Below are 23,932 nucleotides of genomic sequence, written 5' to 3' on the forward strand. Positions count from 1 at the left end.
GGCCCCTGTACCCACATGGGAGACTCAGAGGAAGCTCTAGGCTCCTGGCTTTGGCCTGTCCCGGTTCCAGCCATTGCAGCCATTTAGGTAGTAAACCAGCAGATGGAAAATCGATCTCTCTCTCTCTCTCTCTCTCTCTCCCTTTCAAATAAATAAATAAATCTTTTAAAAAAGGAAAATATACAAAATGCCATGATCAATGTAATTATTGTTTGAAGAAATGTGTTCTATATTATAGTAAGATAATTAAAGGTACAAAATTAACATATAGAATAGTATACATATAATTATTATTTCATCCTGTACTATGTATCATAAATATAAATATATAGTTAATGAAAATGCTCTACCTATTAGAGAATACTAATTATTAGAATAGACTTTGAGAGCTGGAATCATCAGAAAATGGGGCTTGACTGGTTGCACAGAAGGAGTGAAAGGGAAGAAACAGGATTCTGCCCGAGCTTCTGGGGATTGGATGGGTGGTAGTCTTTCAATTAGTTGAAGTCAGAATGAGAAAGACAGGCATCAATTCTGAATGTGGTATTTTTTTTCAGCCTGTGAGTATCCACATGGAGACACTGGGGGGACTTTGGCCCTGTGGATGAGAAGTGCAGGGAGCCACTTTTATTGAGCGACTATTATATATACTCTAGGCAGGCTCTCTTGTGTAGCTTTACAGCAACCAGTGGGGCACTGCAGTACTCCCACTGCCCACTTTATACTAATAGAAACTGTGGCCCACAGAGGTTAAAACTGGCCAACCAGCAGCTCCCACCTAGACCACTCAACATTGTTTTGAATTCTTATTTTTTAAACAGGTATTTGAAAGACAGAGTTACAGAGAGAGGCAGAAACAGAGAGGGAGAGAGGTCTTCCATCTGCTGGCTCACTCCCCAGATAGCCACAACAGCCAGAGCTGGGCTGATCTGAAGCCAGGAGCCAGAATCTTCCTCCAGGTCTCCCATGTGGTTACATGGGTCCAAGCACTTGGGCCATCCTCCACTGCTTTCCCAGGCACATCAGCAGGGAGCTGGATCAAAAGTGGAGCAGCCAGGAGTTGAACCGGTGCCCATATGGGATGCCAACGCTCCAGGCTGGGGCTTCAACATGCTGAGCCACAGCACCGGATCCCTCATTCTTAATACCATCTCTCTAAAGGAAATGCTCTTGTGTTCCTTACCCGAGACCACTCTGTGACACTCAGAGCAGAGTCAAAATCCCCGCACATGGAAGGCTGCAGGACATAACTCACACTCAGCCCTAAAAAATCTCCATCTCCTACCACACAGAAATGTGCATTCCAGCCTTGAAGAACCTGTGCACATGATTCTGCTTTTGACCTTGTTCATTGTCTTAATCAGGGTTCTCAGAGAAATAGAACCAGTGGGGTACTTGTATATTGATATTTAAAAAGGGGGGGTTTACAATGGGAATTAGTTCATGCAGTTATGGGGGCCATTTGCAGGCTAGAGACCCAGAGAAGCTGGTGGCACCAATCAGTTTGGGGCTGAAAGCCTGAGAATGGGGTGGGGGCTCTGGTGGAAATCCTGGGTCTGAAGGCTGGAGAATCAGGAACTCCCAAGTGCAAGGGCAGGAGAAGATGGCTGTAATCCAGGGAGACAGAGAGAATGTACCCTTCCTCCATGTTGGTGTTCTGCTGAGTCCCTCAATGGATGGGATGACATCCACCCACACAGGTGAGGGTGATTTTCTTGACTCCATCTACAGTTCAGAGTTCACTCCTGTGTATTCAATTCAAATGCCCGTCTCTTCTGGAGACACTCTCACAGACCAGCTGGGCATCCCTTGGTGCAGTCCAGTGCGCAGAATTCTCAATCACTTTCCTGCAGTGCTCAACAACTAGTTCCTACCTCCCTAAGCCCCGCTTGCCCTGCAGGGCCTCCTGTTAGTTGTCTTCCTTCTTTAAGAAGCCTCTGCACCCTCCTTCAGCCTTCATCTGCACCCCCAGGTTCTCTTGCCATTTCTTTACACAGTGCTTCCCACACCGTAGCCCTCCCATCCCCATGGCCTGGCGACTGCCTGCACCAAGTGGCATGCTGAGGTTTTCGTAAAGGAAAGTGGGACTTCTCAGGTTCCAGCTAGGATTTGAATTCAAGCCTGTCAGACTCCCAAAGTCATGAGGCCTTTCCCCTCTCGCCAAGTGCTTCCTGGCTGGGAGGAATTCCAGTAGGCACATGAGAGGTGACAGATTCCAGGTGTCCTCAGAAAGAAGGGACATTGCCCCTAGAAATCAAGCTCTGAAGTCACAAGTTAGGATGTTTCATAGTAAGCAGAGGAGGAGATATGCTTGTTGGGGTGCACTAACTGCCAAGGACATAGAGGGACAGGGCAGCTTGGAAAGAATATGGCATGCCCAGCAGAGGAAATGGGCAGTGGGCAATGAGTGCAACTCTGGCCAGAGATCACCCTGAAAGTTGCTTGCAGGAGTGATTGATTTGGGGATGGATCCAAGAGTGACTTAGATTAGGAGACTGAAGACTTGCCCAAGCAGCCCGTGACATGGGTGACATGTTGCTTCCTGTGTACAGAGCGAGAGCAGCCTCAGTTTCCTCATCTGTCAAACGGGAATGGTGATAATGACACTCCTCTCCTGGGGTGGTCGTGAGAATTCCGTGAGTGAGAGACAGAGCGTGTAGCCCTGGACCTGTGATCGCAGGGCATGAGGGTGGTGCCAGCTGGATGCCCTGGGGGGGACCAGGCATGCAGATCCACTGCACCTGCCATTGCAAATGGAGCCAGAGAAGCGGAACTTGAGAAACTCTGGGAGGGAGAAAGTGAAAGTGATGGTCTGGCAAAGAGAGGCTGCGAAAGCCAGAAGTGAAACAAACGGCTTGACAACTGAGCAGCCAGTGCTGCCTGGGTGTCAGCAGGATGTCCAAAGAAACTGCCCTTGTATTCTAAAAAGGCTTTTTTTTATGGGGGGGGGGTGGTAATTGTTTGTTTTGCTTTCCACTTAAAATAAGGAGTGTTCACTTCACAAAGGTTCTTTCTGTTCTAAATCAGGTTCTCAACAGAGGTGTTACTACCGCAAGGGCCGGAAGCAGATACCACACCGGCACTCAGCTGGGGCGCAGGCTCCTCAGTAGCTGGGGACGCCCACGACAGCCTACCCACAACTGGCCAAGTGTCACGCACACAGCTTGGGGTCAAGTCACCATCCCCAAAACTCCCGGGAAACTCTCAGAGCCCCGCGGCAGGAACAGGTTGACGTCAACTTAGTCTGTGGGGAGTTCAAACAAAACTTTGAGAAATGATCACTTAGTAACGTGATAAACAGCTCTGTCTTGGAAGAGATGGGCCAGTTCCCTAAAATGGTTCATTTCATGAAAACGCACACACACATTTATTTAAAGAAACACCACTATTTTGCTTTTAAAAGCATAATAACGTAAACCGGACTTTTTTTAAAAAAGATTTTATTTTATTTGAGAGTTAGAGTTACAGAAAGTGAGATGGAGAGACAGAAAGAAAGGTCTTCCTTCCGTTGGTTCACTCCCCAAATGTCCGCAATAGTCGGAGCTGCCCCGATCCGAAGCCAGGTACCAGGTACCTCTTCCTGGTCTCCCACGTGGGTGCAGGGGCCCAGGGACTTGGGCCATCTTCTACTGCTTTCCCAGGCCACAGTAAAGAGCTGCACTGGAAGTGGAGCAGCCGGGACTAGAACTGGCGCCCATATGGGATGCTGGCGCTGCAGGTGGAGGATTAACTTTCTGCGCCATGACGCCAGCCCCTAAACTGGACTTTTGAGGTTCTGTCATTGGCTTTAGGATTACAGAGTGGGTTGCATGCTGTTGGGCAGTGTAGCAATCAATCAGAGCTGTCTATAAATGATAATTGTAAGTCACCAGGGGGTTGTGGGAGCAATCACAGAGTGTGTTGTTAAAGGAATTTGAACGCTCCCATCTGAAGTGTTCCCATTTCTCTGTAAAGGAATCTCCAGAGCTAAAACAAAACAGCAATCCCATTTAATTTATTCTAAATTCAAAATCAGTTGGGGCTGGTGCTGTGGCTTAGCCAGTAAAGCCGCAGCCTGCAATGCTGGCATCCCATATGGGCACTGGTTCTAGTCCCGGCTGCTCCACTTCTGACCCAGCTCTCTGCTATGGCCTGGGAAAGCAGTAGAAGATGGCCCAAGTCCTTGGGCCCCTGCACCCACGTAAGAGTCCTGGAAGAAGCTCCTGGAGTGAACCAACTGTTGGAAGACTGATATCTCTCTCTCTCTCTCTCTCTCTCTCTCTTTTTCTCTCTCTCTCTCTCTTCCTCTCCTCTCTATGTATAACTCTGACTTTCAAATAAATGAATAAATCTTTAAAAAAATCAGTAGCATTTGAGCTGAATAATTGTTAGTATTTAAACACAATGTCCTCCATGCTCTTCTCTGTGCCGATTGTTAACGCACACAACAGACAGCTACTTAGGAGCTGCAAGGGCTTGCTGGAGGGAACACCTGACTGTGCTTCATTGGTTTCCTTTAAACTTGAATCTCAGAACCTAGCTGGCATGGTGTCGCCATCTGGGGCGATGTATTTCTCTCCTACCAGAGGCTGGTTGTGGAGGCCCACGGGCTGGGTTTTATTCATCTCTGTATCTTCAACCCCATGTCGGGCATCATGCCCTCAGCTGCTCAGTTAACAGTTCCTGAACGAATGAATGGAAGCATGAGCCAGGGAGAACTGGCAGTCCTACCAGGAGCAGGAGATTGCCCTCAGTGGCACTAGCACTTCCCTCTGTACCTGCCCCACAGCCCCTGGGTCGCATCTCCTGCGGCAGCCATGTTTTCATCCTGTAAAGCTTCACGGGAGCAGTAACTCCCAGCACCACGCCTCGGAGAAACACACCTATCCTTCCTCTGCTCTTTGTTACTAAGGGCGCACAAAGCAGCCGGCTTCTGAAGGAGGATCTATTTTGGTCCCAAACAGAAAAGAGTGGGTGATTCCGTGAGCAGAAATGGCAATTCCTGAACACGGTGTGGTGACTCATGGCCCAGGCTGCTCAGAATTTCCTGTTTTGTGGGCTGCTGGCAGACTTCAGTGAGATGCTTTTCTTTAAAGCAGTCAGTTGCAAGGAAGGCACCCCAAGCTGCTCCTTGTAGGTGGAAGGAGGACTACGGGTGAGGACCACAATCTTGGGAGCCGAGACTCCAAGGGCCAGCTGGGCCCTAAGAGATCCTGTGAGAGGCCAGCCCCTCTGTGGGAGGAGACTGCAGAGCTGCTACCCAGCATCAGAGATTCTGGTTCGGCAGCCACAGGAACTCTTAGTTGATGCCGAGCTGCAAGAACAGCAGGACATGTTTCATGGCCTATGTATCTCAATTTCTAAAAAAGTAAAAAGGAACTTGTGTTGACATGGAACACCTACCTTTGACCAGCAGTCTAGAACAGCAGTACAGAGTGCAGGCTTTAGAATTAGGTTTTCTGGCTCACATCCTAGCTCTTTTCTATTTGTGGTACACGGGGCAACCCACTTGACCTTAGTGAACCTCAGTTTGCATGTGTATGATGGGGTTAAAGATAGGACCTACCTCGTTCTCAGAATTCACTAGATTAATGCCATGCTGTAATATACAAGGGTATTTCAAAAAGTCTGTGCAGAATGGAATTAAAGATACATTTTGATGCAGGATAATTTTGACATCTATGCATAAAAGTCTTTAAAATAATCATGAACATGTGTATCATCAAAAAACATGCATACATTTCAAAATCTTTTCATCAAAATAAACTTATCTTCTAATTTAATTTTTCCACAAAGTTTTGAAGTCCCCTTGGCAAAACTTAACAACGGCAGAATATAGCTCAATATAGAACAATTTAGATCAATCTGTCCTTTCTCTCTCGCTGTGGCCCTGAGATCTATTTCATTAAGGTAAAGGAAGCCACGGCCTCTTTTTAACTTCCTTTTTATTCTTTAAAGACACTTTGGCTGTGTCTTCTCTTGGGAAAAGTGACTCCATTGTTGCCAGTCCAGTCGTCCGCATTTGTTCTTTCCCTGCATCCATCATTGGAGGGGGGCCTTGGACAAGGGGAGAAGGCAGGCTAGCCCAGCACATCTGACCACACAGTCTACACAGGGCAGGCCGACTTGGTGCCACAGGATGTGAACACTCGTGATCAGTATCTCGCCCCTTCCCCTGCTTCCATTCATCTTCCTTTCAGCACAATGACCTCCTGGTCAACCCTGGCCCATGCCACCCACACTTCTGCTGCCTGAAATCTTCTGTAGGCAGGATGCCTGGTGCTGGCATAAACTGCAGGTCAAAAGTCCTAGGAATGGTGTGGTGGGGGAGAGGAGTGTAGAAGTGCGCTGCCAGGACAGACGGCTTGGGACTCTGGCCTTGTAGAACGCAGGTGGCAGGGGCTGAGTTGGGGAAAAACTTAGATATAGGGGAATAAGACCCAGGACCTCTCTAACTATTCTCCAGGGGACTGGTGGTGCTGATTAGCAACCCATCAAGTCAAAGAAGTCACCAGAGACCAGGGACATCTAGAGGTGAAGAACACTCAGATTCTTTTTGAGCGGAAGTACTCATTCATGTCAGAAAATCACTAGCCATTTTGAGACCCTTTTTGCTCAACGCACACACCAGAAAAATGCATAGACTCACATATAGGAATGCAATCTGACTCATTGATTTAGTTGTCCTGGCAAACTCCTCAGTGTCCAGTTTGCTATTCATCCCTGTAAATCCTAATGCAGGAAAGAATAGATGAAGGAATACCAAGTGCACAGTTTTAGTGCTCTCATTACAAAATGCCATCCTGCCAACCCCTGCAGATATTCAGAAGCACCAAGCAGAGCCAATCCGCCCCAAGGCCACCATCTCTACAAAGCTTTCCCTAACTCTCCAGGGAGCATGCTGCTTCCTTATTCCAGTTCCTTGGGGGCATTCACTAGCTTTGCTGAATATCTTTTGAAATGTTCGATCAATATTTATCTTAATCATCTTGGTTTTTCTTTAAAAAAAAAACTCATTTATTTATTTATGTGAGAGAGAGAGAATTAAAGACAGAGAGAAGGAGAGACAGAGGGGAAGGTCTTCCATCCTCTGGTTCACTCCCCAAATGGCTACAACAGCTGAGCCTAGGCCGATCTGAAGCCAGGAGCTTCTTCCAGGTCTTCCATGTGGGTGCAGGGGCCCAAGCACTTGGGCCACCTTCCACATGTGTATCATCAAAAAAACCATGCGTACATCTCAAAATCTTTTCGTCAAAATAAACTTATCTTCTAATTTCATTTTTTCCACGGAGTTTTGAAATCCCCTTGGAAAATCTTAACAGCGGCAGAATATAGCTCAATATAAAACAATTTAGATCAATCTGTTCTTTCTCTCTCACTGTGGCCCTGAGATCCGTCTATTACATTAAGATAAAGGAAGCCACGGCCTCTTTTTAACTTTTTATTCTTTTTATTCTTCAATGACACTGTGGCTGTTTCTTCTCTTGGGAAAGGCGACCCCATTGCCGCCAGTCCAGTCGTCCACATTTGTTCTTTCCCTGCATCCCTTCATCCTGGAAAGCGTTCAGATAGAGGCTAGATCAGAATTCCTAGGCCTCACCAGAGAGCTGGGTCGGAAGAAGAGCAGCTGGCACATGAAATGGCACCCCCATGGGATTCCGGCACCACAAGTGGGGGCTTAACCTACTACACCACAGCACCAGTCCCGGTTTTCCCTCTTTAATTTCGAGTTCTGTGAGGATAGAAGTAACATATATTGGGGCCAGTATTGAAGTACAGTAGGTTAAGCTGCTGTCTGCAATGCCAGCATCCAATATCAGAGCACCGGTTCTAGTCCAGAAGGCTCCACTTCCAACTCAGCTCTCTATTAATGCACTTGGGAAGGCAGCAGAAGATGGCCCAAGTGTGTGGGAGACCAGGATGAACTAACTCCCTGGCTCCTGACTTCGGCCTGGCCCAGGCCCAGCCCTTGTGGCCATTTGGGGCATAAACCAGCAGATACAAGATCTCTTTCTCTCTCTCTCTCTCTCTCTCTCTCTCTCTTTCTCTCTCTCCCCCCTCCCCCTTCTCTCTCTTCTTTTTCTCCCTCTCTCACCCTCCCCTACTCTCTCCCTCTCTCTGAAACTCTGCCTTTCAAATAGATAAATCTTTATAAAAAACAAAAGAAGTAACATATGTTCCTTCTCTCACATGATAGTCTAGCTATTCAAAATGCAATCTGTGCACCAGCAACACAGACCCCATGTTTGAACCAGAATCTCAGATCTCTTGAATCTGAATCTGCTTTATAACAAGACCCATAAGTGATTTGTACATAATTCAAGTTTGAGAAGTACTTCTCCAGGAAACTATTCATAGTGCATAGAAATGAAATGATGGAATCAGACCAACAGTGGGAATCTATTCTATCTCTAACGTGATAGACTTCAGTCCTAACTGCATCTTAAATCATTTGAGGCACTTAGACAAAATATTGTTATGGCTTGCTCTATTCCCCCAGAGAGGCTAGCTAATTCTTTTTTTTTTTTTCTTTTTGACAGACAGAGTTAGACAGTGAGAGAGAGAGATGGAGAGAAAGCTCTTCCTTCCGTTGGTTCACCCCCCAAATGGCCACTACAGCCGGTGCACTGAGCCAATCCGAAGCCAGGAGCCAAGTGCTTCCTCCTGGTCTCCCATGCTGGTGCAGGGCCCAAGCAGTTGGGCCATCCTCCACTGCCTTCCCGGGCCACAGCAGAGAGCAGGACTGGAAGAGGAGCAACCGGGACAGAGTCCAGCACCCCAACCGGGACTAGAACCCAGGGTGCCAACGCTGCAGGTGGAGAATTAGCCAAGTGAGCCGTGGCACCAGTTCGCTAGCTAATTCTTCATTAGTCTTGACATCATCATTTAATGCATTAATCTTTCGATGTACCTTCTATGTGCAACTGGTGTTGGGAACCATTGTACTAAGACTTTTCCCAGTGTAACTTGTATTCTCTTGATGGAGGCTAATCCCAGGGAAACCTTAAAATCAATCAACTGGCCAGACACTATCTGAGTAACCTAAGAGTGGAAAATACCTAAAAATCCAAGAGATTATTATATTATTGTTTTCCCCTAAATGAGTGACTTACTTGAAACCATGTTGGGGGACTCATTGATGATGTTGACTCATTGGCAGCTACTGCTGGCTTCTTCTTGGCAGTTTGCAAGACAGAAATTGCCCAGCAGATGTTACATCTCTGTTGTTAAATGATGAGTAGTTTGAGAACAAGGATTGTAACATTTTTCACCCTTCTAATACCAGTGCATGAGTGGATAGATAAAGGAATATCACTGAGCATCACCGTGAAGATGTGCAGGGAATACTGGACTGAAATTTAAGGGTCCTGGATTCTGATCCAGCCTCTATCTGAACACTTTCCGGGATGAAGGGATAACAGTTTTTTGGAAGCAAATGTTTGAATTTAGATCGTCTTTTGTTTTCTCACAAGGAATGACCTGGAATAAAGAGAAGAGAAACAGGTCCCTGTGTATGTAAAACCTCTCCTATGAAGAACAAGGATATTGTCAGAAGGCAAAAACTCCCTCTACAAGCAAACAGCAGAAGACCTCATCACCGATTAGTGGTGCTTTTGCCCTGACACCTACAACCACAGAAATTGCAGAAGCAGTGAGTGGGCCACCCTCAAGTGCAGGACAGTACCTGTTCAGAGCTGGAAATTACCTACAATGAGATGTCAGCCTTTTGTCTGATGACAGAGTTCTCTCAAGCCTGACCCTGATGGGTCTGTCTTCAGTTGGGAAAGTTTTCCAACCCAAAGTACCCCAGTTTGAAAGTACCTAGGAAGCAGAATTTATTTTATTTCCTTTTCAGATTTCTTGACATAGAGTGATAGAAATGGGAGTTCCAAGACCTCATTTTATGGTCAGAAATTTCAATCTCTTCATTTTATGGACAGAAGTTTGTCAGACACTGTGTCCTTTTCCATGGTTCCTCTTTGGTTCTCCAACAATGTCACTAGGAGATACCTTTGTCCACTTTTGGGTTCCTGAAAAGTTCATTTTCTTCCTAATTATATTTCCCACTGACTGCAGGTGACATGTCCCACTTTCTGTGGAAATTATTTATAAAGTTTCTACTGCACATTGAACAATGAAGGGAGCAGGAAATTAACTCGAATGGCCACTATATTGAACGATCACCTGCCTTACTGATGTCTATTGCTATGTTATAAGGATTATGGCAACAGGAAATTGCACAGAATTATCCAGAATACCAGAGGCTTTAAGAACAACAACAACAACAACAACAACAACAAAAAAGTCTGAGAACACTTCTGAGGTGGACGGGGTGGTGGCCAGTCGTAGAGCACATTAGCCATTCTTCACCACCATCAGTTCTCTTTGGACAGAATGATAAAGTCAATTCTTTTATCAGCTCTGAAGTCTGAGCTGGAGCATATGCACGGGTGCTACATCAGACTAGTAAAAGCACACCACTTTATAGAGAACAGCAGCTGCTTTATGCAATATGCCCTTTGCTTACCAAAGCCCTGAATTCCAAAGGCTATCTTGAAGATGCGCAAGGTAAGAGTAGTGATACTTCCTAAAGCAAGGCTTTATGCAAAGGCTTAACTGTGAAGAGTTAAACATTTTGTGTTTGAATGACGAAGGTCAAGATGGGAAATTCCAGGGTGAGCAGGAGTCTTTACAAGAAGGGATAATTAGACAAACATATCACTTTCTGCACTTTTTTTTAATGTCTAGGAGATGAAGCTTTGATCACAGAATTCCTAGAATGAAAGAAAGATGGTCGGGGACATGTTAGTGATCAGAATTTCCACAGTTCTCTGAAAGATGCCTTTAATAACACGCTGTGCTGGCAACATCAGGAGAATTCTCTTTTTAACCACATCCCAGGACCCAGTAATATAGCGACTAAAAACACCCAGATTGACTAATACCTCCCCCATACTCCATCACGATTCTAAATGGTGGCTTTGGAAATTTTCAGAATGAAAATCTCCCTTATGAATCAGCTAGAAATTGCATCTGTTGACAGTCTGCTTGACTTCATTAGAGCTCTCACACCTGAGAAATTAAAAGAGGAATAGCTTTGAAGACCAGATTCCTCTAGGAAGAAAAAGCCTGAGGTTATTTTTGCCCTGAGCCCCTCTGTTCATTCCAGAAACTCAATCCATTTCTTTTGCTTCAGCCTTTGAGTTCTCATTTACCTCTGGATCAAACAATTTCAGAGTCTCATGACCGGTCTCCCTGTACCTGATCACTCTCTAATCTATGCTAGAGTCATCTCCAAAAAGCTTTGACCCTGTTTGCAGTGAAAGGAAAGAGAACAACCTAGGGAAGCCGGTTTGAGACCTGGCACTGCCTCAGCCTCTGAGGTTTTGTGTTTAAGGTACTTCTTTATCTAGGGGCTAATGACATCCACAAGCAAAGTGGTTATGAAAATTAAAGTAAGAATTAGGGGTGGCACTGTGGTGCAGTGGGTTAAGCCACAACTTGTGATGGAGGCATTCCATATGAGAGTCCAGTTCAAGTCTCAGCTGCTTTGCTGATCCAGCTCTTTGTTAATGTGCCTGGGAAGGCAGCAGAGGATGACCCAAGTGCTTGTGCCCCTACCACCCACGTGAGAGACCTGGGTGAAGTTCTTGGCTCCTGGCTTCAGCCTGGCCAACACTGGCTGTTGGGGCCATTAACAGAGTGAACCATGAGATGGAAAATCTCCCTCTCTCTTTTTCTCGCCTTCTCTGTCACTCTCCCTTTCAAATAAATAACTAAGTCTTAAAAAAATAAATGACTTACATGCCTGGCACATAAAAGGTTTTCTATAAAGAGTAATTTAAAATTTTTTCCTATTAATTCTTTATTGGCTATGACGTGAGGTTTAAAAGTCTTGGCATGCTATCTAAGACCTTGGATCATTCATTCGACCCAGTTCTGCTTTTCCAGCCTTACTTCCCGCTTCTCCACATCCTTGTCCAGGGAGCTTATACAGCAGAGCACGTGCTGTTCCCTGATGCCCTTGTGGACATGTGCCAGCCCCTTCAGGCTCTGTTTGCCTGCCACTTCCATGAAGCCTTCTCTGATAGCCTTCACTCTCCTGTAGATCTTACCACATAGGCCATCAATCTCCTAAGGGCCAGGACTTTGTATGTTTAGCAGTGTTGAAAAGGGGCTTGAGAGGTAGTGTTGGATGGATTTCTAGAGAACTGAGAGAAAGAGTCTGCACGATACTCCACTGGGCTCATTGCCAATGAAACTGCTCAGATCCTCAGAGGAGTCACCAGTGGCTAGTAACAGCTCCAAGACTGCCTGAAATGTGTTTCCCAAAGATAGGGCAAGATCAATTGTGTAGATTTTGCTGCCGTGGCTTGGATTGATTTGACAACATCCCTATTGAGGCAGAAATTATTCTGTAAACCTTCCTAAAATCATGTCCACTTTAAATCCAAAGCAGAGAAGTTCCTATGCCTGAAGCAACCCATAGCATGCCACAAATTGGCCACTCACCAAAACAAGGAAACAAGCTCTTCCTATGCACGATCATGTTTCACTTCTTAACACATTTTGATAGTCACTTAGCATTAGATTGATTGAAACTAGTGATATGAAATTGTAGACTTTCAGAAAAAAGACGTTACACTTTCATATCTGTCTTTCTGGTTTAGCAAGGGAAGATGTTATTAGAGAATTTACACTCAATTAGGAAAGGTGGTTTGAGGTATGAGTTAGTGGTTTTTTAATTTCTATTTTACAATAGTCTTTGAGAAAACCCAGGATGAATCAAAATTTGCATATATGTGTATATATATTATATATATATATATGAGCTCACATGTACAATGTACATTTTCATAGGAGCCTAGGAAAAAGCAATGGTCTGGACATAAGTATGTTTATTTTTTAACATTTCTATTAAGTTGCAGTTTTAAGGAGCTTCCTACGTATAATTTCCAGAAGCAATCAAAGCACAGTACATGTTCTTGAAGGTAAACTTTTCTGAGCTCTTATATGATCCCAGTGTTCCATATACAAGTTACTTATGCCTCAGGCCAATCGAGATTCCAAATAACTTTTTGGTGTTATCTTACTGCTGGGATTGGGGGGTAGGGGCTTGCAGTGGAAAATCGACTTCATTGGGATATGAGAGAGAACTTCTTAAGGAATCTGTCCATCAGTGTCCTGTTGACATCCAGACATCATGCCATCCTATAGTTCCCAGAATCAGCTGTCAAGGACTGTGAGTGACAGGAGAGCCTAACCCCATTCCAAGCTCTCTTTACAGACTGGTGACCCCCGAGGCGTAAAGGAAGGCCCCAGGGAATCATACACCAGCTGTAGAACCCAAGGGTCAACCCCTCTGGGAACTTTCTACTTAGGGTCCCCTCTGGTTCTACGTCCGGGGGAGGTGATGTCCAATGGCCTTCCCAAGTCTCAGAGGGCACCCAGACCTTACCTGTCCTGAAGCCAGGCACCATGATGAACGTGACTAATCCCCAGAGCAGCAAGCGTGGCCCCATCTTCCTGGCGCTGGGAATCAGCTTGAGGCCGTCTCGTTGCAGGATACTGGGTTGTCCGTCAGCCTCTTTACTGCATTATGCTGGGAGGATATGGGATGAAAAGATCAACCCGCCAGGGCTGTCATCTTTGCCGTTCCAACCAGTCTCCGAGACAGGAGTCGTACCCTGTGAGTATTAGACTGGTGTGTTCAGCCAGGAAATTGTGCCTAGCACTCTGGTCTCTGATCTCAAATATAGGAAGTGTATGTGTGTGTGTGTGTGTGAGTGTGTGAGTCTGTGTGTGTGTTTTGATGACAACATAGTTTGTGGTAATTTTTCAAACGAGGTTTTTTTTTTTTTTTTCAAGTTCAATTGCTGGGAGGTGTGGGCTGGGTTTGGTGAGAAGGATTAAACTTCAGTTATGAATCCTTTCTTCAGCTTCACCCATAAAAGGAAAGGGAGATTCCCCCTGCCGTTGAAGGAGGGGTGAGCAAGCACTTCTTGGCAGTGGGCCCATTTAGCATTTTGTAAATTGCAACCCCCCCAACCACTCCCAGCAGCTTTGCAGCTCCCTGGGGAATCAGCAGAGACCTCATGAGGTGTAAATGCAAGTAGAGCAGGAGCTTGGAAGGACAGCCTTGGCAATTCACCAGCATTTCCTAAAGCTGTCAGACTGGATCTGTTCCAATAGTCTAGTGGTTTCAGGGTTGGTTTCCAATATTCAGATCAGTAAGAACGAAGCAACAGACTGAGAGGCCGAGTGATGAGTAACCTAAGATTTGGAATCAGTTGTTTAACCATGGTGTCCTGGGTTCCTGAAGGGACCTTGTCATTTTGTAAGCTATGTTGCCCTCAAACTTGGCTCTCTCACAGGCATGGGGAACCATTTGGGTATTTAGAACATCATTCGCAGGCCTTGCAAAACCATCGACTTAAGAGTTAGCCTGCTATACAGTTACTGAATTTTGAGTTCTACCTGTGGTTGGCTTAGCATGGCCAGAACAAATGATTTCGCAGGCCTTATATGACCCATGAGCCAGAAGTTCACCACTCCTGTGATTTAAAGAATGATATGAAAAGTGGCCTTTGGTTTTAAACTTTGGACATTTCAAGTTCTGCTTCAGTAGGCGCTCTGCCAGCGGTGTTCTTTCTTGTCAACCTGGTGCTGGTAGAATGCTGCTGCTAATTCTACGAAATCTACAGGTGCATCCTGTTATTGTGGCACTGGGTTGAATTTCTACAGTTTGTAATTTCCATCAGAGTTTACTAGATGAGGCACAGGAGTCCCGTGGAAAGCCAAAATCCACTATGAATCATATAACCCACCCTTGTTCAAATGTCTAGGTCTCAAGGGGCCATTCGACTTGTGAATTACCCCACAAGTCAAAATACTGGGAGAGAACAGTTGGTTTGTCTGAATCATAAACTGAGTCCTCCATCCCTGACAATTTGCAATAGACTTTGCTACCATTTTGTGACTTATGGTGACTGTCAGATTCCTGTCCCCCTTTCCATTTGAGTGTAGGATATGTTTGCTGGATATCAGCAACTCTTTCACCTTTCTATGGTGATTCTAGTTCAAGGATGGGTAACAATAAAGCTTGTGTCTATCACTGCTACTGCCTACAGCAAAGATTCTTTGGCTCCAGATGAGCTCTGTGGGCTGTGGTCATTCAGAGGGAGGTGAAAGCATAGTAGCATCACTTTTTGTCTAAACGTCTACATAGCATTCCACTTGGCTTCCTTGATTCAAGTGCATCCCCTCACATCATTTTCCTGAGGAGAGAGAGAAAGAGAATATTTCTCATGTTCTGGCTCGCTCTCCAAATGCCCATGAGGGCCGGAGCTGAGCTAAGCAAAAGCCAGGAGCCAAGAATTCAATGCAAGTATGTCACAAGGCCAGCAGGGACCAAACCACTTGAGTCATCACCACTACTTCCCAGGGTCCACTTTAGCAGGAAACTGAAATCATGATTTGGAGCCAGGGATCAAACCTAGGCACTCTGAGGTCCAACACAGGCATGATAACCGGCATCTTAACAAACAGGCTGAGCACTTGACCCATCACCTCCAGTTCAATCCTCCTGAATAACACTATTTTTTTCCCTTTTCTAACCAAAACTTAGAGTCTTAGGAATTTCTATAATGTCTTTGAAATTAAGCACAAATTCCTCAACCTAGCATTTAAGATCCTTCATAATCTGCTGTAGCCTATCTCTTCAACATGAATTCTCCACCATTCTTTATGCTGTCTTTCCTACAAAACTAGCTCAAATACACACACACACAACACAACAAAAATCACCAACTGTTCATCATTCCCCCAACACAACCTTTTCTTTGTTCTCAGTTGAGTTCATAAACTCAAGTCTGATTTACTCTAAGATCCAGCTTGGGCCAGCAAAACCTCTTCCAATCCAATTCCCTGCTAATGCACCTGGGAAAGAAGCAGAGGATTCCCCGAATACGTGGGCCCCTGCCACGTGCATGGAAGACCTTTATGGGGTTTTGGCCACTGGCTTTGGCCTGGCCCAGCCCAAGCCATTGTGGCCATTTGGAGAATGAATCCATGAATGGAAGATCTCTTTCTCTTTCCATCTCTTTCTCTCTCACTCCTGCTTTTCAAATAAATATAAATCTTAAAAAAAAAAAACAGCTGAAATACTACCTCCTAAAGGAAGTTGCCTTATCCTTCCAAATGAAAGTCTTTTCTCTCCTTTGAGCTGTTACCTTATCAGCATCTCAATAATACTGAAAATCATCACTAGCATTTATTAAACACATAGTACATGGCAGGCACTGTGCTGAGCATTTTGTATGTATTATCTCACCAACTTTTCACATCAGTCCAAGGGAGCAGGTGTACTATCACAATTTCCATTTTACAAATGAAGTCATTGCGTCTCCTTGTGGTTGTAAAACACCCACACTGAATTCATTAGGACTGGTGTGATGTCTAGGCCTAAATAGCCTTTAAACACAGCACCGTTCCATCACTCTCAGGGCGTTTGTCAACTGATGAATACGTTTTAAATCTCCGGAGAAACATTTCCTCATTACAGCTAAAACTTCTGTCTCTTTAAAGAAAGGCTATGCCTCTAAGTCACTTTTTTATTCCCATTGCTAAATGTGACACCTAGCACAAAAGAGATACTCAGTAAGCATCCATTGAATGAATTGTATGGAGAATCCTTTTAAGAGTGTGGCTTTGAGATATGTAACTAAAAGAATGTTAGCTTTAACTATATCTCATAAGATTTTTACTTTAAGGGATTAGATTTGAGGAGGAAAAAATCCCATGAATGTCTGAATCAGGAGTCCACAATTACATAATAGGTTCGAAGGGGTTTGATTTAAACTCTTGCCGGAGATGCACATTTGGCAAAGCAGCTAGGAACACTCTTTGGAACACCAGCATCACACAACAGAACGTCTGGCTCCTTGTTCAAGTTCTGCTTCTGTTTCTTGCATCCTTAGGGGAAGAAGGTGGTGGTTCAAGTACTTGGGTCCCTGCCCCTCACATAAAGATTCAGTTCTGGGATCCTGGCTTCAGCCTGATCCAGCGCCGGTAGTTGTGAGTATCTGGGAAGTGAAGCAGTAGGTGGAAGATTTCTGCCTATCTCCTTGCCTTTCAAATAACTTTTAAAATGTTTGAGAAGATCTTCAGTATCAGGAGATAGGGTTGTCAGTAGGCTCAACCATGGACCCAAGGCACTGGATGCTACTGGCCTGCTGATGTACATTTATTTCACTTAGCACTCAGTATATTCTCTTGCACTCTGGATTTTCCTCTTCTTAAGAGCAGACAGGCCCCAGGAACAGAATGGAGCAGCTTTGTCTCCTGAGCACAAGACACAGGGGCAAGGGAGGAGGTCAAGTATTTAACATCCTCCTTATTTTAGCCTCGGGTAAACTTTTATCCATCCATAAAAATGCAGCTTTCACCACAAACCTCTAATGTGACTTGATAAAACAAAAACAAAACAGGGACTTTCTGGGTAATGAGGTCAAGAGATTGTTTCGTAACAGGCAAATTTTTTCGCATGACAGCTGGAGGATTAAAATAGAACAAAGGAGCAAGCCACCTGCCAGCAGGCCTAAAGAACCAAGAGTGACATTAGCAAGTGGTTAAATTCATGGAATCCAAGTATTTCATCAGACATGGCCAGATAGATAGTAACAATACCTTGAATTGACAGAATTAATTTTTTCTGAGAACTCTGAAAGTTTTTGATTGAGTAACCTCATTTCCCCTTCCCCAACCCCTCCCCTGTTTCTTGTTAATAGATGAAGAGATTGGGCTGCAACTGGGTTCATGTCATCCATGGTGGAGACAGTACGGATTTCTCGTTGTCTCGTGTCTTGTTGTTCTTGTGCTTCTGAAAACCCAGCTCTCTCCTGTTCTGGCCCATATTTGTGCATGATGATGACCTTTCTGCTGATTCTACACAAAGAAGGCAAATCCTCCTTTTCTGCCGCACTGATCATGGGTATTCCATTACCATGACTGTGCAAGGTGGCCAGCACTGGTGTTAGTGAGAACAGAACAGACAAACTCTCTGCCATTATTGTGGTCTTTTAGTTGGGACAGACAGAGAATAAGTAATGAAAACACATGACTAGGGTGATGTCCCATGATGATAAGTGTTAAAAGGGAAAATAATGCAGGTAAGTAAAAAAATGCCCGGAAGGGACTAGATAGGATGCCCTTTTTGGGTGAAGAAGATTGGAAAATCTCTGAGGAATGTCACTTGGACGGAGTTCCGGTCGAGTCAGGTCATGCATTCCTGAGCTGGGGTTAAGCTCCAAAGTCTTAGGAAGAGCAAGCAGGCTGATGGGAGTGGATGAGCCAGGGGCCAAATAGGAGACACGGGCTAGAAAATTGAGCAGGTCAGAAGTTTGGAATTTTATTCTAAGTTGATGGGAAGCCATGGGAAGGTTGAGAGCAGAGGAATAAAGCACTTGGACACTTTCAGTTGTCCAAGCAAGGTGTTGGGCCTGTGATAAGAGACTACAGCCATGGAAATGATGGGCACGTTGAGATTTGTTTTAAGAGTAGAGCCCAGGGGCCAGCACTGTGGTGTAGTGGGTAAAGCCTCTCCCTGTGGAACCAGCATCCCATAGGGGTGCCAGGTCGAGGCCCGGCTGCTCTACTTCCCATCCAACTCCCTGCTAATGCACCTGGAAAAGCAGGGGAGGATAGCTCAAGTCCTTGTGTGTGTGTGTATATATATATATATATATATATATATATATATATATATATATAAATGTAGAGCCCAGAGAACTTGCTTATTTGATTGGATGGTGTGTATAAGGAAGAGAGAAGAATCAAGACTGTCTCAGATGTTGGGCTTGACTACTCAGTGAAAGATGTTGCTGGTTACTAAGATAGAGAAGATGAGTAGAAACTTGCTTGAGTGATGAGGTGTAATTAGGAATTGTGTTTTGGGGGCGGATGTTGTGGTGTAGCGAGTTAAGCCACCACCTGTGATGCTGGCGTCTCATTTAGGTGCCAATTTGAGTCCCAGCTGCTCTACTTCTGATCCTGCTAATGCCCCTGGGGAAGCAGCAGAAGGTGGCCCAAGCACTTGAGCCCCTGATCCTCCATGGAAGACTCAGATGAATCTCCTGGCTCATGGTTTCACCAAAGCCCAGCTTTGACCACTGCAGCCATTTGTGGAGTGAGCCAGTGGATGAAAGGTCTTCCTCTCTCTGAGTGTGTATGTTTGTCTCTCCTTCTCTCTAACTCTGCCTTTCAAACAAATAAATATTTTTTAGGAAAAGAATTGTGTTTTGGCCATGGTAACTGATATATAACTGGAGATATTGTTTGGATGCTGGATAAATACCTCGTTTGAGGAACTATGTTCCTAAGGAGAGCAGGGAATGTACAAACAAGGCAGGAGCTTCAATGAGGAGTTGTGGGCAACCAGTGAAGGTTTTAAAAAACAGATTTCCTTGGGTGCTGTGGTACATGGATTAAACTGCTGCTCGTGACACTGGCATCCCAGGTTTGAGTACTGGCTGCTCCACTTCTGATCCAGCTTCCTGCAAATGTACCTGGGAAAGAAGAGGGAAGATGACCCAAGTACCTGGGCCTCTCCCACTCAAGTGGGAGACCAGGATGGAGTTCCTGGCTTTGGCCTGGCCCAGACCTTGCTGTTGCAGCCATTTGAGGAGTGAACCAGTGGGTAGAAGGTGTCCCTCTCTCTCCGCCTCTCTCTATCACTCTGTCTTTCAAATCCATCAGTCAATCTTTACAAAGTAGACTTTCTTTCCAGAGCAGTTTTAGGTGTGTGTTAACTTGAGTGGAGGGTAGATTCCCATATCTCTTCTGCCTTCACACATGCATGGCACCGGCATTAACAACACCCACACCATGTTGGTCCATTGCTACAATCCACGAGCCTACGTGAACACATCCTCGTCACCCAGAAGTCCATGGCTCACATAGGGTCACTTTCAGGGTCACACACTCCATGGGCTTGAACAAATGCACAGCGACCTGCATCACCCATCACTGGCACACAGAGCGTTTCGTTGCCCTGAAGCTCTCCCGTGCTCTGCCTTTCATCCCTCTCCCCTTACAACCCCCTGGGGAAAAAACACTGACATTTTTAAGAAACTGCTCGTTTTCTATGAAGGGAATTGTTACCGTGTAGTGGTATGCTGAGGAGAACCACTGAGGAGAGAAGAACTGCAGGAGCAAAACGTTGGAGTCGGAGACTCCAGAGCACTGGTGCATCCTGAAGGAATCAGCCAGAGGTCATCCTTCCCGGTAGCTGGTGGAAAGGCACTGCTCTCGCCTGCTAAGGAGGCAGACGTGGGCCAGCTGGCAAATGTGTTGATGTGGGGTGAGGTGGATCTCTTCTGATTTCTTAATTTTCTCAGTGAAATGAGAATCAAGGAGAGGCAAGGACAAGGGGTGTTAGAGGAGAAGGTCCTATTCAGCAAGCTTTATTGAGCAACTATTATGTGCCCAGTCACCATTTTTGGACTCATGGAAATAGCAATGAACAAAATCATGCCCTCACTTCCATGAAATTTGTACCGCTGGTAGATCTAAGGAGGTAGAGAAGTGGTTATTAATTTTGCTGCAGTCATTACTGATTCCAAATCCCAAATGGCTTACAATTAAAAAAAAAAGTTATTTCTCACTCCTGCTTCATGTGAACTGAGAGTCAATAGCTCTGCCCTGAGCTATGGCTCTAATGCAGGTAGAATAAAACTCTCCACCAGCTCAACCATCTTAATTCTCAGATGGGAAGAAAAACCAGCCCGTCTAGCACATGTCAGTCTTGTGACTCAAAGAACTGAGAACATTCCCCTGAAGCACACAATGCTCTTACTGCGTTTTGGTTTATTGTATCACCTGCCATTGAGGGAAGCAAGCCACATGGTGCAGGATGCCACCAATAGGGTGGAGAGAAAAACTCTTCCCATGGGAAGTATTGGAACTCACAAGGAAAGGGGCAGGCAGAGTTGCAGTGTACTCCGAGCAGAAGAATGAATGCTTAGACATGAATACAAATGTATTACAGAGTGAATGAGAGAGGGAGTCTACTATGAAGATTTAATAGGGTCAGCAGGTAGAGCAGAGGGCCCATTTAAGCTTTGTGGTTAGAAATCTAAAATGAGGGGCTGGCGCTGGGGCGGAGCAGGTTAAGCCACCACCTTTAACACTAACATCCCACATAGGAGCTGGTTCAAGTCCCAGTTGCTTCACTTTTGATCCAGCGCCTTGCTAATGCACCTGGGAAGGCAGCACACCTGCACCCATTTCTAGATCCATAAGAAATTCCTAACTCCTGGCTTTCAATCAGCCCAGCTCTGGCCATTGTGGCCATTTGGAGAATGAACCAACAAGTGGAAGATCTCTTTCTCTCTCTCTCCTTCTCTGTCTTGAACTCTGCCTTTCAAATAAATAAACCAATCTCGTAAAAAATGGAACTTAAAACAAAAGCAATCATCGGCCGGCGCCGCGGCTCAATAGGCTAATCCTCCACCTTGTGGCGCTGGCACACCGGGTTCTAGTCCCGGTTGGGGCGCCGGATTCTGTCCCTGTTGCCCCTCTTACAGGCCAGCTCTCTGCTGTGGCCAGGGAGTGCAGTGGAGGATGGCCCAAGTGCTTGGGCCCTGCACCCCATGGGAGACCAGGAGAAGCACCTGGCTCCTGCCATCAGATCAGCATGGTGCGCCGGCCGCAGCACACCAGCCGCGGCGGCCATTGGAGGGTGAACCAACGGCAAAGGAAGACCTTTCTCTCTGTCTCTCTCTCTCACTGTCCACTCTGCCTGTCAAACAAAAAGCAATCATCATGTGTGGAAAGGGAAATGAAAATGCAGATAGATGCCTGAGAACTGCCTAATCAGGATCCTGGAAGGGAAAAATATTGAATAATTGGAGACAAAGACTTTTGAAGTGAGGTGTGGGAGTGGATAAAATGTACGAAGTTTTAGACAACATGAATCAGCCTACTTTTGTCATCAACCTCCCTGAAAATGGCACACTGAGTGTGTGAGTGCAATGGCTACATAGGTTCAAGAGCAAGGACTCCACTTGCCACGGCCACTCTGCCCCCAGCTTTCTCTGAACACTCGGTCTGCTGGCTCCAGAGACCGATGCTGAAGTTCCCCTAGCTAAGGGACCACATGTCCCAAGGGCCACAGTGTTATTCAGGAAACAGAAAAGGAGTCCTTTCCTTTCATCTGGGGCTTATTTTTTTAAGATTGCTTTGTACAACCCACTTTTCACACCTCGTATATCCTCCGGCTGCATGGGGCCTCTGAGGTCTGACACTGTTAAGGATTTGTGTTGTCTTCCTCCTCCTGCTGTCACCCTCACAGAGAGCAGATGTGGTGACTGCTCTGCTTTTCAATAACTCCTTTTTGTGGTTATTTGCTTAAAACTGCAACTCTTCCAAGACCACAAAAGCTTTTTCTCCTGCTTCCTCCTTCCCATCGTTGGCTTTATCCTACCTTGAATCCCCTTGGATCACAATATGCTGCTCCTGCCAGATAAATCCATGTCATTCTCCACTCTCGGTTTGGTCGTTTCTGATTCTTGTTCCCTAAGTGTTGTTCACACCACTCTTGCCCTCATCCTGGTCACTACAGACAGCCAGCTTCACGGGCACGCAGCCAATGTCATGCACAGGGCCCTGTGATCTGATGGGGCTCTGCAAAGTGGTTTACTGTTCTGTGGTGGCCTTCTTAAACTCCTAGTAATCTTGTCTTTGAACTTGTGTTTTGTAAGTGAAAGTCTTAGGGGACAGTGGAGCAAGACCCATGGGCCTGATACCTCAATTTATATGTGACCCTACTTCCTGCTACAGATTACTGAACCAGTGATGGTGGCCTGGCCATTCTGCCTCCAGTGGGGACCTGGACCCAGTGCAGGAGGTGGAGAGGGGTTGGGCACAGGTGCTGTGTTTGGCGATTCACAACACTAACCCAGCAAGTGTCTCCTGTGTAAGGGAACAAGGCATTAAATAGCAAGTAAAAACACTGCAACATGGGTTGGCTGTTCGGCAGGCCTGAGTGTGCCTACAGTGCTGGCATCCCATATGGGCACCAGTTCATGTCCTGGCTGCTCCACTTCTGATGCCGTTCCCTGCTAATAAAGCAGTGGAGATGGCCCAAGTGCCGGGCCTCTGCACCCACATGGGAGACCTGGAAGAAGTTCCTGGCTCCTGGCTTCAGCCTGGCCCAGCCCCAGCTGTTGTGACCGTTTGGGGAAGATTCATTTTCATTCTCTCTCTCTCCCCCTTTCTCATTGTGCTTCTGTCTTTCAAATAAATAAAATAAATCTTAAAAAATAGAGTTCATACACTGAATCAGATTTAAAACAATCAGATTTATGTGCAGCTATGAAGCGCATTGAAAATTGAGATGTTCTTTTTCTCTCACACCCCCTCTGTCTCTCCCTGTCACTCTGTAACTACCTTTCAAGTAAAATGAATACATCTTTAAAAAAGGAGGGGGGGGGCAGCACTTGTGGCACAGTGGGTTAGGCCTCCACCTGCAATGGCACCATTCCCTATAGGCACTGATTCAAGTCCCGGCTGCTCCACTTCCGATCCAGCTCCTGCTGATGAGACTAGGAAAACAGTGGCACATGTCCCCAGTTCTTGGAGCCCTGCCACACACATGGGAGACCCAGATGAAGTTCCTGGCTTTTGGTTGGCCCACTTGGTGGCCATTTGGGGAATTAACCAGCAGATGGAAGTTCTTTCTCTTTTTCTCCCCCCCCCCCTTCTCTGTAACTGTCTTTAAAATAAAATGAATAAATCTTTTAAAAAACTGAAAAAGACCTCATTGAAATTTGAAGATCTCCTGGTAATAGTTAACAGACTTGATAATTGATTAACAAAGGGATACACTACATTGATGTTGTCTTTATTCTGAAGGAAGCAAACAATGGTGCTGTGAATCACTTTTCCTATAATG

At 45.6% G+C, this 23,932-nt stretch overlaps 1 protein-coding gene across 1 annotated transcript in view; it reads right to left on the minus strand.

Annotated features, from left to right (window-relative positions):
• LOC133773885 (interleukin-2 receptor subunit alpha-like) overlaps positions 1 to 13,490 on the minus strand; it is a 44,523-nt gene extending 31,033 nt beyond the window's left edge. Inside the window, exon 1 of the mRNA XM_062211433.1 lies at positions 13,439 to 13,490. Coding sequence (XP_062067417.1) covers positions 13,439 to 13,460 — 22 coding nt within the window. The 5' untranslated portion in view covers positions 13,461 to 13,490. The remainder of the gene's footprint in view (positions 1 to 13,438) is intronic.
• Between the last annotated feature and the right edge of the window lie 10,442 nt (positions 13,491 to 23,932).

This window comes from Lepus europaeus, chromosome 14 (genome assembly GCF_033115175.1).
Source record: "Lepus europaeus isolate LE1 chromosome 14, mLepTim1.pri, whole genome shotgun sequence".
NCBI classification, from domain to species: Eukaryota; Metazoa; Chordata; class Mammalia; order Lagomorpha; family Leporidae; genus Lepus; species Lepus europaeus.